At 32.7% G+C, this 19,902-nt stretch overlaps 1 protein-coding gene across 1 annotated transcript; it reads left to right on the top strand.

The window, feature by feature from the left end:
* The first annotated feature begins 908 nt into the window (after positions 1 to 908).
* Positions 909 to 3,467, top strand: LOC143579582 (trihelix transcription factor GT-3b-like). The gene is made up of 2 exons (XM_077062838.1): positions 909 to 1,388; positions 2,770 to 3,467. The coding sequence occupies exons 1-2, from the start codon at positions 1,134 to 1,136 to the stop codon at positions 3,322 to 3,324; spliced, it is 810 nt and encodes a 269-aa protein (XP_076918953.1). The 5' UTR covers positions 909 to 1,133; the 3' UTR covers positions 3,325 to 3,467.
* Positions 3,468 to 19,902: the final 16,435 nt, after the last annotated feature.

Below are 19,902 nucleotides of genomic sequence, written 5' to 3'. Positions count from 1 at the left end.
GAAACTAATAATAGGCCATAATTAAATAATATGGGTCAAGCCTGCCACTAGTCTTTATTTAATTAATCTGCCACAAAGATGTCTTCTACCAGACCTAATTAAGCCTCCATAAACCCAACACTAGCTTGTTCAAAAAATCTTTAAGATGGTCACTTCTAAACCGTCCTGTCTAGAATTGAGTCAGATCTGACGAGTTTTTGATGACCGCCGATTACTTTTGTTAGCCATTTAAATCACTCCATGTATATAGAAAAACAGTCGGTCTGACCATTTTTATAATAGTAACTTTTTTAAAAGAAAATTTGACCAGTTTTATTCTTCATTTTACAAAGTGGAGAATTTCGTCCCACCATGTGTTGCGCCAGAGATTTATGCTCTTGTAGCGGTACAACGGCTGTCAAGTGGCAGGCGGCGGTATAGTTTCCCGGGGAAACACTCAAGTCAAATTCTGAAGCCAGCGTTGGGCACTATTTAGACAAAATAGTTTAGCCAGAGTAGGAAACGATACTCTCCAATTTAAAGTGTGTGACAGTCTAAATAAAAAGAAGTCGTCATTCTAAAAAAAATACCGATTTTTAATAGAGAATGTGATTATATTAATTTAATTGGTCGGAGATTCACTCTTTGGGATCGGGAATTGGGGGGAATAATGAAGGGTATATTAGTTTAACTAATTTGCTCAGATTTTTCAAAAGCAGTCGGATATTTTTTTTAAAACAGATGGATTGACCATTTTGCTTACACATAACATGCTTTTATAGGGTTATTAAAAGTTAAAACAGGTATTTTAGATACAGAATTGTAAGTCTTAGAAAGATTAGTGGTCAAAATGGCTATTATAGAATTTTTGATTATACATAAACAATGCATCTGAACACATTTCGTTTTAATAGTTTCCCTTTTTTAAAACGCAACAAAACTACAAAATCAAACTTGCATTCATTTTACCACCTGACGAAGAAATATTATTCGTATCTGTCCAATTAACCATTTTCACACCTTGAATTCATACACACACGGCAAAATCTATCATATAAAGCCTTGTGCTTCTTCCACATCCTATCTTTTTAATTCCTCTCATAATAACCAACAAATTGCATTCAAACTAGCTATCCATAGATTTTCATAATCATATGGAGCATGGACACCTTCACCATATTGTCGGCAGTGCGGATCCAAACATAACCAGCGATCGGATTCTTCAATGGAGTGTCCAAGAAACACGTGATTTCTTGATGATACGCGCTGGAATGGATGAGAATTTTACGGAAACGAAGCGTAATAAACTCCTATGGGAAGTAATGGCGAGAAAGATGATGGATAGCGGGTACAATCGCAGTGCGGAGCAGTGCAAAGCCAAATGGAAGAATCTTGTAACACGTTATAAGGTTTGTGTATATACTTTGTGTTTATGTGTTAGGTATTTAGATTTAATCTGCAAAATGATTATGATCAGGGAAAGAGTTTGGTGGCTAAGTCTTTTGTTACAAACCCTATAATATTATTTGTACCTTCTTTTTGACTTAAACAAGCCTCTTTCAAACCCTAGACAGAGTTTTCACTTTTCAGGACCGGACTCGTTAACCCACGTGAACTCTACCTTCTTTCAAACCCTAAATAAATTTTGGGGTGGAAAATTCTAGTTTTACTCATTTAGTGTCTCTTTCTTTTGATTTTATTGCTAAAAGAAAACGTAAAAGTTTTTAAAGACATAACATTTATGTTATGAATCATAAAGATTCACCAAACACTAACACAGTAACAATCGTGTTTCTACAATCGTTATGAAGCAATAGTTTGTTGAGACCGACTAAGTACTGTCGCATATAGTGTGTATTTTGCCTCTTGTATATTGAATGCGAACCATTTGTACAAGATGTTTGATTTACTCTTTCAAATGATCTTCGTTTTGAGTTTTGAAGGAGATAAATTCGTTCGGAAATCTTCTTTAAACCCCTAGATTTGCGTGTTGTGTGTGATTTTAACACTATTTCTCTTTGCAAACAACACTTATTCAAATTCACCGTTGAAACCACATACTACTAGATTTGAAGTTAAGCTATAGTGTCTAACATATATATCTAATTACTCATATATCTTAGAGAATATTGATCTTCCATATTTTACATTTTCCGTTGATTAATATAATTGGTCATCGTATTTTTTGTACTTATATTATTTAATAAATTTCTCATGCTATACTGTTTAAATTATCATCACAAAACTCACATAAATGCAAGTTAAAAGGCAAAATTGTTACCTCTTTAAAAAAGTTGTCTTTTTTTAAGCTATGTGTTTAAGCTAGTTAACAATAAATTTTATGCATAGTAAAATAATATTAATTTAAAAAATATGAATATATCTGATAATATGAACTGTTATATTATAAAATTAATTTGGATACAACCACAATATATACATACATGTCATCATACTTCAGTTAGCAAATGTTTGTTCATAATAACTTTCCAAATAGTTTGACTGATCTAGATAGTAATTTTGGTTGATTAATTTTGTGGAGTTTATCTGTTGGATATATATAGGAGATTTCTTAATGACTATATCTATTCCTTTTGTTATTATACTTCAATTAGCAACAGAAACTGTTTTTAAAGAATAAGTTGTTAGAGTTTTCCTTCTTCAAGTCATTTGATGTATACTGTACGTCTAGCTAGCTAGTTTTCGTTTTCATAATCATCTAGTGACTATATATGTTTATGATATGTAATTGTAAAAACTAAGGTTGCTTTCTTGGAATGAAAATTTTAGGGATGTGAAATGATGGAAGATGAAGCTATGAGGCTACAATTTCCGTTCTTCAATGATTTGCAAGCGATATTTGAGGCTCGAATGCAAAATGTGCTATGGATGGATGCAAAGGAACAAGTGAGCGGATCTAAAAAGAGAACAACGCAGTTGTCTTCAAGTGATGACTATGAAAATGACATTGAAGAGAGTGATCCAGAAAAGTTGAATGGTGGCAAAACCAAGAAAAACAAAGCTATAAAGAGTAGCATTGCAAACAATCTTAGTGGTAGTAGCACTTCTTATAACTTGAAGGAGATACTAGACGAATTCACGAAGCAACAAATGCAAATTGAGATGCAATGGATGAAAGCATTTGAAGAAAAAGAAAAAGAGAGGAGAATGAAGGAGATGGAATGGAAACAAAAGATGGAGTCCATTGAAAACGAAAGAATAATGTTGGAACAAAGGTGGAGAGAGCGCGAAGAACATCGAATGATGAGAGAAGAAGCAAGATCTGAAAAACATGATGCGTTTATTAATGCGCTATTTGACAAACTTAAAAGGGGTGAAATGTAATTTAAGTTCTCATCTATTTAACTAAACTTGTTGGTTTGAATGGTTAACAATTTGCTCAAAACTTTAAAGTCCATGCGCTTCATTACAAAATATTATCACATAAAGATGCGTTTATAAGTTTGTACACAATAATTCATTGATGTTGTGTAATTACCCACAACTTTAAATTCACTATGATCAATTTTACCATTCGAAAATGAATACGGCGTATCTTGTTGTACGTTTACCTGTCTTTATTGTAATCGGATAATAGGTTTTTTTTTTTAAATAAAACTCATTTTTCATTATATAGAAACATAGATATTACATCAATATAGCAGGTAGGCGGGCAACAAGCTGCGCCGCCACCCCTTTCTGAATTGCAAACTCTAACCTGCTAAAGGCATACCCCTGCCCCTTTGGAGTCGACACATTTCTATGCACAACCCGTTGGACCCTGGTTAGGATAGCTTCCGGTGCTAAGGAGCCAAAGGTATCAAAAGCCAGAGGGACAAAAACATGTTGGTTCTCTTCGCAGGCTTTAGCATGTTTCTCCACCTTCTTCGTTTCATCCCTTTTCATTGCTTGCCCAGCTACAAACCCATTATCCCTCAAACCAGCTAAAGGAGATACCCCTGTGAGGTCAACACAAGCGTGTTTTCCCCCGGCCCAGCCAAAGACGAGCAAATCTGACGGTCGTAGAGTGGATCTCCCTTCCATGGTAAGGAAGTTTAAGGGGGCTTCCTTTTAATTAGCTGATATCCCAGCTCGCCTTAAGATGTCCCAAAGAACGTCCCGCACCCAATCATGTCGGTATTTGAACCCAGGCATCTCCTTGCAATGAACCGCATGCTCTCCGAATTTATCTAGGCAAGCCTTACGGCAGATCGGACATGTTTCGTCTTCTGGGTACATTGGGACCATCAAATGGTCCTTAAGAATGACCCTATACTCGACCGCAGACATGCTTTGGCCCAAGCCATCAATCGGAATAACGGTCAGTAAATCTTGGGCATGAGGACCTTGTAAGCATTCAATAATCGCCTTCTGTCGGGGGGGGGGGGGGGGGCAATCCAAAAACTTCTCCCAAGCTCTGAGCGATTTTGCCAAAAAGGGCATTCGCCAAAGTTTTTTGAGGCTTTGGTGGAGCGGTGTCCTTATTAGAGAAACCGCCAATGTCAAAGTCTGGGAGAGCGCCATTTAGGCGTTCCAGGGCCTGCACGTAGTCTGAGTCCAGGTCGACAACTCCGCTATTCCTTAAGATGTGATTCTGTAGCTTCCAAGACTGAGCCATCGACGCTACAAAAGCATAAACCCCAACATCATGAGCCAAAAGAAGGCCTAAACCCCCCAAGCGCATCGGTAGTCGCCACTGAAGATCACCAAAGAACGGGCCTCCACATACAACTATGTCTTCGATGGTTTCTCGAAGCCCTTATCAAACAGGATATCGCATCATCCATCATATGGGGGTGGCATGTTCGTAACCCAAAAAGCAACTTAGCAACCCCCATGCAAGACCTAAGCAGGAGGAGTTCGCTCTGGGGATCCCTAAGGCAAGGTAAGAGTTTCATAAAATCAACTGCACAAGATGCTCTCCGCCTCGCCAACTCCTTAATAAAGTAGGGATCTCGACTAACAGCCCCTCCAAAGAGTTGTTTAGTGGAATGTTGGAATAAAGAGGAAAAAAGGAAAAGCGACACATCCTCAAAAGTCAAGCAAATTTCCTTAACCGCGTCAACCACAATTACTTACAAAATGATGTCGGCCAACCGATTTTATACAAAAACGTATCCCATATTTCACATTCCTTCCTTTGAATTTATTTGATGTCTATTATTGAATTATATACGTTGACAGTAAAAGTAATAAATTTACATAGGTTAAGAGCAGATTTCACATAATTCATTCTAGACTTAAATTAGTTATAAAACGTTTGAGTGGATATTAAACGAACAAACATAAAACACATAATTAACCAAAAATGGTTATCTAGTCTTTTTTTTTCTATAAGTTAATCGAAATTGAACCAAACTAAATCATTCATATTGTCATATATTATAATTTTCATCCCTATATTTTATGTTTTATACCATCATTTTACTTATTTATATCTTCATTTATTATATTTATACCTTCATTTCATATACTATGATGTAGACCGTCCAATATACGGATGGTTAAAAAATACAACAAAAAAGTTAAATTTAATAATATACATAATAGCATATCTTATGTATTAATAAGATATAAATCGCGATAAACAAAATTTAATAATTCATAAATATTTAAAAACCTCATTAATACAGCAATTAAAGTTATATTTGTAACTATGTTAGTAACTCTATAAATGGTAATAATATTGGTTGGTACCTAGTTGTCTACTCTAATTGAAGAACATGTGAAAGAACGGTTTTGTTTTAATACTATAGGTGAATTTCTATGTAAAAAAATAATATTCCAAATTTGAAGTTGTTTTATTAAGCAAAATTTGCCGAACCGAACAGAAAGCCAAAAATGTAAAGTAAACCAAACCAATTAACCGAAAACTAATTGGTTAATTCGGTTGAGACAAATAATCAAACCGTGCACACTGTTGATGAGTTCAAACAAATTTTGTGATATTAGATTAGGACTTCAACTTTCATCTTTTAATTTAATAGCAGTATCTATTTAAAAAAAGAAAAGATAAAACAAATATAAAGAGCTAAAAAGGATATTTGTAAAACATCTACAAGAAGTTGAAAAATGTAAGGGTCCTTATTTTCGCTTTTACAATATTAGAGTCCTCATTCTCTTACTATATACCTCAAATTGTATGATAAACTAAATTAATCTCTAATATTTGGGTGTTAACCCTTTATTTTCTTCCTATATATTTTAATGTAATTGTGTGTGAAAGAATTATTAAATCATAATAATCATTGGATCATGTTAATATATATATATATATATATATATATATATTAATTTTCTTTATTGTAAATAAGTTAATAATATACTTAAGGTTTGATAATGAAAGAGAATCATAAATAAATAAGAGATTATAACTCGTTTAAAAGCTATATAGGTTGGCTTCTTTCCAGTAGTGAGAAAAACCTTGCTTATCTATCTTTAGAAAGAGGATAGAATCAAAGACAGTATCGATGCGATTTCCGGCTTTTCTTTAGCGGGAAAATATCTTTGGGAGCTGTAGTAGCAGTTAACGGTAAGCGATAGGGGAGGTGAGGCTAGAGGAAAGGAGCAAACCCTACGTCTAATCACCGATACTTGGGCCTGCTTGGGGACTGATTGGTTCCCCAGTCCCATCAAGGCTATCTGTCTACTTGGCTCTAGTTGTAGGCCTTTCGCTTTGGGCTATCTTCTTTCTCCTCGTTCTTGGGACTTGCTTTAACACTGTGTTATTAATCCTCTATTCCCTCTGTTTGGATCCCACCTTGTTCGATTCCTCATCCATTCTCCTTGTGTTGAGGTCGTCTTTCGAGCGCTTCTGGTTCGCGATTCCCTTGTTAATGAATCTTTCTTGCCCTTGTTATCAATCAAACCTCTTCACCTTCTAAACTGATTTACCTTCCCAGTCCACTTCTTCTCCTAATATGAGATCAGAATCGAAGATTGCTGCTAGTCTGATTTCATTTCTATCGACCTCTTTCTTCTTTCTATAATACAACTGACCGGTAAGGTAAGCTGCCCAAACTGATCGGCAAGAGAGCGCCACCCATCCCCCTCACCACGCTGCTTCCACCCGCAGACACATACTTTGGGGTCGAAGACTCCATAGTGTCTTTAACCTACTGGATTTATGGGAGAAATCTCTATAGTGAAGCGCGCCTTTGAGGCTAAAAAGACCCTTGCCTATACATGTAAGCTTAGCGGGTAAAAGAGACCCGCTAGACAGCACTTTCCTTACCGTAAGGTAACTCGCTGCAATCCATTTCTAAAGTCTTCATATGCTCTTCAGATAGCTCCATCGAACTGCGATAGCTACTAGTCTACCTATTCGTATTGGAACTATCCTACCTCCTATTTCTAAACCCAGAACTCAGATATTTGATTCTTGGCTGACTAATCTACTAAAGGTAAGTAACTTGATTAACCCGCTTCAAAGCAATACGCGACTTCTACGCTATCAATAAAATACTAATCCGTTCAACAACTACGACCCCTACCTTTTCTCTAATAATATTCATCAGGGTAGCACACGCACACCGTATTACAATTAGGGTATAAAAAGACCATCCAGCCCTCATCACAGAGAATAGGCTCATCACCAGGTCCAATAGACGTGAGCTGTCCTGCCAGACAGAGTTCTTCAAAAGGGGTAGAAAGCCTATTCTTTTGGTACAAATCCTCTTTATTGAATAGGTTTAATGAAACCTATGATCGCTTGTTTTTTAATATAAAATTGTTCATAAGTTATAAATAATATCTTTTTTTTAAATTGGTTATTATTAGTTTTTATTATATCCCTATTTTATAGGATTTTCATATCAAATATTTGATGAAATAATTTTTAATATAACAAGATCATATAATCCATTTAAAGGTTATCTGGGTTTGGTGAGACTCGTACCCGTGAATTCGGGTAAAATGCATGAGAAACCTCCATTTACAAATAAAAAAATAAGGTAGCTTGAAACAAATGTAGGAAGCAGACAAAGAGCTTTTAAAGGTTTCGTTTATATATAATAATTTAAGATATATATATATATATATATATATATATATATATATATAAATTTATATATATAAGGGTAAGATCTAGAGAGAACTCCCACAAATGAGAGAACTAGAGAACTCCTTCAAATATATGGATTATAATAATTAAAGGAGTGAAAAAAGAAACAAAAAAATTGGGGTTTTAAAAAGACAAGGGTAAATTGGGCATACAAAATATATGTGTATTCGCTCTCTCTCTATCGCTCGCACACCATCTCCCTAACCTAGGGTTCGTCCTATCTAACTGCAAAATTTGTCTGATTCATTGCGAAATCAGTTGATTACACTAAAGAACACCATCAGGTAATTGTTCCTACAAGGTCTTATCATGCGTATCATGTGTATATCATTCGTATTACAGTGAATCGTAAAAAATAGTAGTCGATTCTATGTTTATGTGTGTTTTTTTTTGTGTAAATCGAGTAACAATGTGTTGATACCAGCTCGTATCTGTCTGATTGCACATATGTAGTACAAGAATCATAGGTGTATTGCATGAAATTGGCTCAATATACGATTTATTGTGTGTTTTGTTTCTAAATCGAAATTATTGTGTTTATATCAGTTCGCATATGCAATATACTCTGTTTTTTGTGTTTTTTTTTTGTAAATCAAATTATGCGTGTTTTTTTGTATAAATCAAGTAACAATGTGTTGATACTAGCTCGTAACTGTCTGATTGCACATATGTAGTACAAGAATCATAGGTGTATTGCACGGAATTGGCTCAATATATGGTGTTATTGCGTGTTTTGTTTGTAAATCAAAATTATTGCATTTATATCAGTTCACATATGCAATATACTCTATTTTTTGTGTGTTTTTTTAAATCGAATTATATGTGTTTTTTTTTTGTGTAAATCGAGTAACAAAGTGTTGATACTAGCTTGTATCTGTCTGATTGCACATATGTAGTACAAGAATCATAGGTATATTGCACGGGATTGGCTCAATATACGGTGTTATTATGTGTTTTCACTACAAGAAATTAGGGTGCTTACCCACACATAATTTACCTACACATTTAAATATGTAAGTAAATACCTACACATGTTTGAATTTGTGTTGGTAATGGTCCATGATACATTTTCATAATAACTAACACTTAATATGTGTTGGTAATACGTTTTAGCCACACTTTTCGTTGGTGGGAAGTTTCCCCCAAAAATTTGGCGATCAATTATATATTAAAGTACCCACACATGTGGTAAATTTTCGTTATGTGTAGGTAAGTTATCTACACATGTGTAACAAACCAATATAAGTGTTGGTAGTTGGTTATGTTTACCAACATATAATTTCTTTTAAATAAATATGTAGATAAATGAAATAAATAAAATTTAACTTTTGTATTTGAAAATGGCATGGGAAAATAAATAAATACACATTCATAAAATGTAAAACATGTGTAGATAATGGTATCATATAAATTAAATAAATATTTATTGGAAACGCCATAGCAAAATGTATACCAAAACATATTTAAAATAGTATAATATGTGTAAATATTGGATACGCGCGTTATAAGAAAAATTACCCTCAGAGACTAAGTTATAGGGTCATTATTGTTTAGTTACGGTTAGATATGGTTGTTATTGTTTAATTAGGATAAATGATAGTCAACTGATAAACTAGGTTTATCGATGGTCAATAAACGCTTGCAAGCTACTCGAGGTGAGATCAATAAAATTCTCAAACGAGCCGAGCCATTTTAACCCCAATCCCGAGCCTTATAAAAGTCCATGTATTTATTAAACTTGAGCCTATCATATGAAGCTCATTAGGGCTTTTATATATTTAATGAGTTTTATTTTCTGACACATTACAACTATGGGTGTTCAAAATTTTGTTTCAAATTGTGAAGTCATTCAAATCAACCCACAGTTTGGGTCCGTAGTTGGTTTTTTTCTTTAACTTTCGGTCGATCGGTTTTTTTAATCAATATTATAATGAATGGTTTGATTTATTAGTTATACCAGAAACCGCTCCTATAGAATCAGACATTAAGATTTAATGCTATATATTTATTTTCAAGTTATTGTATATCATATGTATTTATTTGTTTCACGTTAAGCTTAATGAAAACAATTTTTTTGGTAATCATTATATTTATTATTACTTTCTATTAAATCCTTTTTATTGCTTTTTTATATATACAGAAAACTATATATAGGACACTAATATTTTTTTTATAAATATCTTTTATATATAGGAAGATATTGGAATTTATAGCCCAAGTTACAAAATTCAGCCCACAAAAAATGTATTTCTTCATTATACTTATATATTCAAACCCTTGCTGGGTTATCTTGAAGCAAGCCGCCACACCTAACCCTAAGATGAAACAAATCCACACAGAGTGTCACAGACACATATTTCTCCAATCATCATCAGACTTCGATTTCACCACGAATAACCACCAAAACAAGTGGTGATTGCAAGCTATCACTGTATATACCGGACCGACGATAAGCTTCACCTCGAGATGAATGGTAAGCATCAACTTTCTCATTGGATTCGCGAAGATGAGGCAGAAAGTGCCTATTTTTCAATGGATTCGCGTGAGGACCAACAATTCAATTAGGTTAATACAATATTTTTATATAAGTTTTTTTTAGTTTTAAAGAGATTTCAATTAAATGTTTATTTGGAGGTTTTCAGGTACAATATGAAACGCATGCATTGGTGTAGAACCAAGCTTGGATTTTGAGGTAGTTATGAAGATGTTGGGATTTAGTATTCTATGAAACGGATTATACATTTGTCTGATCAATGTTTCTACATGTAAGTGCTGATGGTAAAGAGATATATAATGGCTTGGACGCTTGGTGACTTTTGGATGACTATGTCTATGGAAATTTGAGAAGATAGGATATATTGTTTATTATCATTGGATGTATGGTTTATATTTACCGGATGTTACTCTAAACTTGTAACTTTGTATGGTTTAAATTTGTTTTTCCTATTTTCATTGTGTTGGAGTTATTATGTTATTTTTGTATATGTAAACCATCAATATATATGCCAATCTCTTTATTTGTTTATTTTTTTAACTTTGCTACAAAACTCCAGCTCAACAAGCCAAACCCGAGAACTGTGAAGCTCCTGCTTGGGTTACATTCCTACCTACATAAATCGTGGTTAATGTTTACACATAAATAAAATTTACCAACACATCTATATAACTATTCACACATATTGAAATTAATACCTACATATCATCTTTCTTTACCAACACATAATATTAATTTTACCCACACGTATTTTTATGACACGTGTCAACAACACTTGTATGAAAATGCCATGTCATCTGCCACCTTGTCTGCCACATCAGCTGCGTGTAAAAAATAGTTTATTTTTAACTACATAGATTTATTAGTTTTAGCTACACATATATGTGTAGGCATAGCGTGATATGTAGCTACACATAGCTGATGTGTGGGTAGTGAATTATATCTTCAAGTCTGAGGCAACACATCATAACACTTAATTTATGTGTAGGTAAAAATGACTACACACACATAATAGGGTTATACCAACACATACTATATGTGGATAATGGCCCAAATTTCTTGTAGTGATTTGTTTGTAAATCGAGATTATTGCGTTTATATCAGTTCACATATGCAACATACTATGTTTTTGTGTTTTTTTTAAATCGAACAATAATACATTGATATAAGTTAGTATTTGTTTGATTGCATATATGTAGTGCATGATTGATGTTTTTTAGATGTGTTTGTCAGAACACGGTAATGTTATCTTATACAAGCATATCGGTATACATTACATACATTACCTATGGCTAACTTGATGCAACAATATGTATTTGTGTTTGTTGCACGTATGCAGTGTTTTTTTGTTTTTAATTGAATGATAGCATACTGATATCAGGTCGAATTTTAAATGTATTGTTAAACATTGCACGTGCACAATACATAAATCATATGTTCGATTATCTTTCCAGTTAGTCAAACATATAATTGTTTATTTTATCGAGCATATTCATTTATAATGGATATGCACATCACATTATAATATAGTTAGGTCGGCGTAACATGTGTACTTGTGTTTATTGTATACATGTATCATATATTGATAAGAATGGTATGATGTTTGTTTAGGTACACATTCATGAAATATATGTAATGTTTAGCCTGTTTGTTAACACTTAGTTATAATGCATATAGGTAATGACAAAAACAAGAAGAAATCTCGAAAATACATTGTCGATGAACATTACTTTTTATATCAATTATTGACCAAAGTTATAAAAGGGCGGATATGTACTATTAGACATCTATATCAGTTTAGGGCGCTTAAACGACTAGTCGAATATTATATATGTAGTTCATAAAGGATGTATTTATTGTATATTCTAGTCATTTTGCATATATGAAGTGGTGAACGTAGTACTAGTGTGACGACAAACATTAAGTTGTGCATTGATAATAGATGAAAGCTAAGAACGATACACATATTGATGTCATTTTTTGTAATTTACATGATTTACCAAGTATTAAATATGTGTAGTGCAAAGTTGATTCATCATGCGACATTTATCGTTGGTTATAAATACATGCATGCGACATTTATATATCATACGCACGTTTAGTAAGTTGTATTCCATGTATATTATGCTTGTCCATTAAATGAATATGTGGCATGGTGTATTACATATAAGTATCACTTGTTTATTATGTACATGTAGTACAACCTATTGTACTACATATATTCAGCAGTTATCTGTTACGTATGCGGAGCACCAATGCATAACCGTCACAACATTGTTGTAGTATTGTATACATGTAATGCATTAGTATTGAATATATGTAATACATTATGTAATACTGTTAGTATAAGCATGTATGTAAAAGTTACATGTATATTTAGTGTTAATCGCAAAACTAAACTTGTTGTAAAATATGTTATGCAGGAAAGATATAGTTGCTATTGGGTATCGTCTAGAAACGAGGGCATCTATTTTTGAAAGTGTGCTTTCAGAAAAAGAGTTCTATGGCAATGTTATTGACTGTTGGGAAAAAATATAGAAGCCCAAGATCACGTCACTGTTTGTTTTGCTGCGTGAGGAAATCAACAAACAAAAACCAAATGCGAGTGCACCTAAAAATATATTTGTTTTTTACTTCATGGACAATAATTAGTTGTTATATTATCGATTGTACGGACGTGTTGATAAACGTGATAGCTAGTTGGTATAATATGTAAAATTTTGCGTATTGGTTGTTAGATCAGTATGTCTTTATGTAGTATGAAAGTGAATATAAATATTACAGTACTTGTTATGCATGGTATCAATTGTTGTTTCAAACATGTATTTGTATGTTATAGGTTTAAATCCGTAATCATACGCACACAAATACACATGTTATCGATTTTATGAATGTATAATCTTCTTGGCATATGTAATATAAACATATAAGGTTGAATGTAATACACTAAATATGGGCCAGTCCGGCTTTTTAAACTGGTTCGTTGGGACAGGTAGCGAATAGAACATGGTCAAGCCCATGGAAATAAAACCCAACAAATTGCAAAAGGTTGTTGACCCTACCATGTTCATAATTAAACTTCTGCATCAGTTCTTCACTTTATTATTTCAGTAAAAACAACCATCTTACTATTTTTTTCTTTATGAAATCCAACCTTTTATTTGTGCATAAACCATGCAGCCTCAAACATCGCATACTGCAGCTTATGATTTCATTTTTTTTATCAATTGAAGTCTACAACTGTTAATACATATCTATAGGACTGTGCATACTATACATGAGGTCGCATATTCGTTTATATGGAAACAACTGTACATACATTATCATTAGTTAAATATTTTCAACAAAAGCTTTATTTATATGGATGATATATGAAGAAAACCAATCATAATTCACACATTAAAGTTACAAAAAGGATTACACAACAATATAATGAAGATAAAAGACAAATTACGTTATGAACATGAATTGATAATACATGGACTTCAATTACACGACCGTTTGATACGATTGTGATGACGATGAACTTCAATTACACATATGACAGACCTACAAACAACCAACCTACAAATATCCAATCAGAATTTATTATGATCAATATAAAAAAGTCAAAATCATATCAAATTACAAATCTTGATTTTGACTACTTAGTTTTTTTTCTTAAATCTCAAATATCACTTAACAAGTGTATTCGTTAGAGTAATATAAAACTTAACGGGTCAGGCCTTCAATATCACCTGACAAGTGCCTTCAAGCCATTGCAGCTACAAGCCTAGTGCATCCTAATCCATGTGTTGCTATAAGTCTATTCATCAACCCACAACTATTAAGTCCAAATGAAATTCCATTCCATACTTTGCTCACGTGAAGTAGCATAAACACATGAGAGAAAACACAACAAAAAACAATTATAAGAAAATAATAATATGTATTTATTGATTATTGAATTGGATTATTTATTATTTTTAACATATACATATATCTAAAAGTAATGATTATTCAAAGAAGCTGTATTATTACAAAATATATAATAATAACAGTACAACCTTCCAACTAAATTACAGTATAACCTTCAAACATTCTAAAACAAATGGGCAAACTTGTAAACTTATAGTCCTTAAGATAACTACTTCTAATGTTGACATCAATAGAAGATAAAGACAACTGCAGAGCTCAGGTCAATATAATGCCTATCAAGCAATGCTATCAACACATAGAAGATACATATATCTGAAGGTTAGGATTATTCATAAATCACTTTTTGTATATTACACAATATTATGCATATACAATACTCAATACTCTCTATTGAACATATATAGTACCAGGTAATGCATATAACAATGTGATGTTGCATATTGCAATATTTATATTAGTATTACATATATGTAATACTAACAATATTACATATATGTAATACTCTGTATTACATATTATTACTCATTTGTAATACTTATATATCTTTTAAAATTATTCATGACTAATCAATTAAACCGTTAAATCAACACATAAAGCAAGCAAATTATAGTTTTTCGTTGAGCAATAACCGTTTTTTAACTTGTAATCACCTAATTTTGTTGTATTTTGACCTAGAATCACCAAATTAGGGCTGTTTTTGACCTAGAATCACCAAATTGGGTAATTATAAAGCAATTATTGATTGTAGAATGTGTAAATAGAGCAATATAACCAGTTTAACAATAAAACAATGAAAATTAGTACAAACACACATGATTAAGGAAGATAAAAGTTTGAATTCAAAAGTACCTTCAAATGCCATGTTTAATGGTTGAAATCAACGATGAATAGACACGATCGGTAATATATTTGATGATTTAGGGTTCTTAATCATCAAGTTGTAATGATTCAAGATCTACAGGAGTTTGGAGAGAGTCCATCGAGGATAGGAAAGTCGTAGAGGGGAAGGTCGTACATACGAAGGAAGTCGTCAGATGTGCTAAGATGTATTTGGGTAATTTTACAAAAAAAGCCCTATACTTAACAGTTCTCTAGTTCTATCCCTAATAATGAGTTCTCTCTTGATCCTTTCCATATATATATATATATATATATATAAGGAAAGGATCAAGAGAGAGCTCCTCGTTAGAGAGAGAACTATAGAACTAATAAAGAAGTATTTTTAATTTAATTAAAAATATATTTTTAAAACTGTTTTCTTTCATCCTTCTTATATGTTGTTATTCTTCACCACAATAAAATATAAAAATAAAAATAAATTTAAAAAAACTCGTTGTAATGCATATATATGCAATACATCAAATTTTTTATAATGCATATGTGCAATAATGTGTTTTTGATATGTGAGACGGTGTTGAATAGCATATATGCATTTGTTTGTATTGTATATTTGCAATAGTGTTTTATTATATGCAAAAATGAAAAAAAATTCGATATAGTGATATGTGCTATAGTGTTGTATTACATACATGTGAAAGTGTGTATTGCATACAATTATTAGTGTTGTATTTGCATATATTCAATAGTATGTATTGTACTGTCACACCCCGACCAATGGCGCCCGAACATGTCGGGGTGCAACGGATTGCCCAAAAACACAAGATACTATTAAAGTGACAGTATTTAAGCAACTCATTTAAATTCATAAAATCATAAAAGTCATATAAGATGTTCATACAATAAGCGAATTCAAATCATAGCAAATAATGTATTGTTCACTTTGCTAATATCCTAATAATCTTGATAACATTTTCTTCAAGTCTTGAGTCAACCTAAATTCAAACCTGTAACATTGCATAAAATAAAATTTGTCAACACAAAGGTTGGTGAGCAATTTCATAGTTTTGAACAATAAGTATATAATAGGAAATTCCACAACTTGTATACAATACAATAAATAATAGCAACAATTAGGATAATAAGCGTTAATGAGAATACATTAACGACACCTTGCTATAAGAGAATGCCAAATAGCCTCGTATTTATATGAAATCGTTAATAATAACACATTATCGACACCTTTCTATAAGGGGATGCCAAATATACTCGGATTTATGAATCAACCAACCAAAAGCGGTAAACACATTAGCAATTAAGCATGTAAGCATATAACACCAAATCAAGCATTTATTTAAATAAAGTATACAATAAAGTTTGTGGTTTAAGACTCAATTGTAAAACATTTAGTTTGAATAAGTATGCAATATCACCCGCAAAACGAAAGATGGAAAACGGGGGATGAAAGTACTCACATTCAAGTAATAAACTTGATCGGTAAAATGACGAGTAACCAGAAGGATGCGGGTTAACGAGAAAATACTAGATGAAAGGAAGTCTTGTATTAGAAAGTTTGTTTAGGAAGTCTTTAAATAAAATAAATGATAAGAAATGCAAACAATTTAAAGTTAAAGGTTTAAAATGTAAATAATTAAGAAGTTATGATAATAGTCTTTTAAAACATAAGTTTGCTCGAAACTGGTTTAAAGTATCTAGCCCTTAATATTTACTCAACCTATGTTAAGTAATAAGGTGGGTAAAAATGCAAGAGTGCAAGTCCCTTTATAATATAGATACTAAAACGGGTTTTAATGAGTGTTCGGGTTGTTGGTTCGGGTCTTGATAATTGGTCAAAACCAAATTCAACTTTCTAAAATAATGAATGTTATGAGGTAACTCAATAAAATTTAAGAAGACTTAACCAATTATGTAGTCATATTGTTTTTGAACTAACAACGTCCGTTAAGCGAGTGTTCGGTTTCGTTGGTCCAAACTTTGTTGTAAGATCAAGTTGGATTCAACATCCCAAGTACTTTAAGAAAATAATTAAAATCAGCTTATAAAGTAATTTTATAGAAATATGCAAGTCTTGATAGCTAGAAACACACTTGTCTGTCTTAAGCGAGTGAAATCGGTTTAGTTTCTTTTGGTTCGGTTTCCATCTCGAAATAAGATCAAGAATGGTCACTACATGCCCAAAAATCAAAGAAATTTTATAATAATTTATAAATGATGATACTTAAGTTTTACAACCAAAAAGTTAACAATAAAGTCTTTAAACAAAAGTATGGTTTTCGGTTCGGATCTTGTTTCCGGTTAAGACCGAAGATAGATTCTACAAACCCATAACCATATAACTCATAAAAATGATTTTAGAACTTAGAAGAACGGACTAGGCTTAACATCAGACATAATAAAGACAAAATATAAAACCGTGATAGAAGTGTTGGAATCGATCTGCCCAAGACACATATTTGAGTTGATGTGGCTAGTACGTTATGATCCAAGTCGGGTCATACCCAATAACAAGCTAGACAAACACCATGATATTTATTATTAGATATGATCTAGTTAATAAATATCAACACTTATAATATTTGTAAAAGTAGTTTTCTAAATATTTACACTTGTGTGTTAATTAAATTATATGGATAATTTATATTTTGAGAGATGTTATTTATTTGGATAAATAACATTTGTGTATTAAAAGAAATGATATAAATGGGTTTTGGGTTTTGGGGGGAAAGGCCCCAAGGGGCCGGCCCCTCCCCCCCTCTCTCTCTCTCTCTCTCTCTCTCTCCTCTTTTGTATTATTTCAATGACATGCAAATGGGGGGTATTGGTGGATTATTTTCTTGAACAATTCACCAAACACTTTCTCTCTCTCTCTCTCACAAGCTCTCTCTTTTTCTGTCTTCATTTTGGCCGAACAGGAGGATAAACACAAAGGAGATTTTGCAAGTGAAAATCCTAACAACTTGGTGTTTGTTGGAAAGCTTGAAACAGATATACAAGCTTGATGTCTTCTCCTTTGAAGATTCGTCATTTTCAAAATCATCCCTTTCAATTTCTGGAAATTTAAAGTAATGTAATCTAACACCCTATGGTGGTGTTGATAACATGGTAATTAGTATTTGGATCCTCAATTGGGTTTTATATATAAAACGGGTTTTATATTTATTGGTAAAAAAGATTTAAAACTAATTATTTCCGCTGCGTTTTCCATATAATGAGTTATATGAACTTTGATAATCTTGTAAAAACCCAACAATGGCATCAAGAGCTGCTTACACGATTACATACTTTAAAAATGGGTTATAAAGTGTTCGGGGTTTATGGCCGAAAACTTTAGGCATATTGGTTGGCCCTTGGTTTTTAAAGATTGTACCATACATGCATGTGGTAAATTTGGAAAAAATTGTCATTTGGACAAAACTGGATTTTCAGCTCTGGCCGAAAAATCTTGGTTAGAATCCAAGGTTTTCGGTCTGGCCGAAAACAGTATAAACTCGAGTTCTCGGTTGGCCGAAAACTCTTGGTTGGGAACCATGAGATTTTGGTTGACCGAAAACGCGTTCTCGGTTGGACCGAGAACTCATGGTTGTGAACCATGGTTCTCGGTTGACCGAAAACATAGTTCTCGGTTTTGACCGAGAACTCCAGGTTCTCGGCTTACCGAAGTCTTCGGGCCGAAAACTCTGAAGCTTTGGTCTTCTGGCCGAAAACTCAAATGGTCAAAGGGGAACCATTCTGGTCAAAGGGCTGACCTAATTGTATGGGTGTTCATAACCTAGCCATGACCTTGTGTATATTGAAGAGACATGCTGTGGTTTATTCAATTTGATTGTAATATTCTTTATTCAGGTTTGTAATCTATTTATTCATTTCAAATTGGTTTGTAATTATATGTAGAATAGTTATATTTCCTTTTACTAGAAAAATGTATTAGGATATATTTTGTAAAAGAAGATGCTACTACAATACCATCTTGGTTTTGGGCCTTAATGGATCTAATAGTCCATTATGGGATTTAAGCCCAATAGCCCAAGCCCAAAAGAGGCCCAATGAAGCAAGGAGCTAAAGTTGGAGCCCAAATAAAAAGAAAGGATCATAACAACAGGTGGACACTTGAAGCATATGGATGCGGAGTCAAGTGGGAGTTCACCATCACATACCTTGTGTCATGCTCGTCCCTTAGGAGAGACCTTATGACACACTTGTTTCGGTCAACAAGTGTTGTAAACTTAGGTGGCTATGGTTATGAACTTGTGATTGTTGTTTATGCTTGTATGGTTGATTTATGTTTTGTTTTATCATATATTGATATAGTTGTTAACAATTTAAACTCAACAACTTGCATAAAATTGATTCCTTTGAAATTATTAAGTAATAAATGTATTTTATTAACTATTAATGATTTCATAATAAAATGGGTTTTATTAAAAGGAATTTTGAAAATTGGTTTTCAAAAGGTACCATACTTTTGAATGCATGCAAATGGAAGGTACAAAAATAGTTTTCCAATCTAGAATTTTGAAAACTTAAATCCCTTTTAAAACAAGTTGAACACCATCCTTTTATACGATACTCGAATCACTTGGAAACTTAATGT

Source organism: Bidens hawaiensis, unplaced genomic scaffold, assembly GCF_021521415.1.
Source record: "Bidens hawaiensis isolate Kalapana, Puna unplaced genomic scaffold, B.hawaiensis_p1.1 tig00029877_1, whole genome shotgun sequence".
In the NCBI taxonomy this organism is placed as follows: Eukaryota; Viridiplantae; Streptophyta; class Magnoliopsida; order Asterales; family Asteraceae; genus Bidens; species Bidens hawaiensis.
The sequence above is the reverse complement of the archived record's forward strand: the minus strand, read 5'-3'. Positions and strand labels throughout refer to the sequence as shown.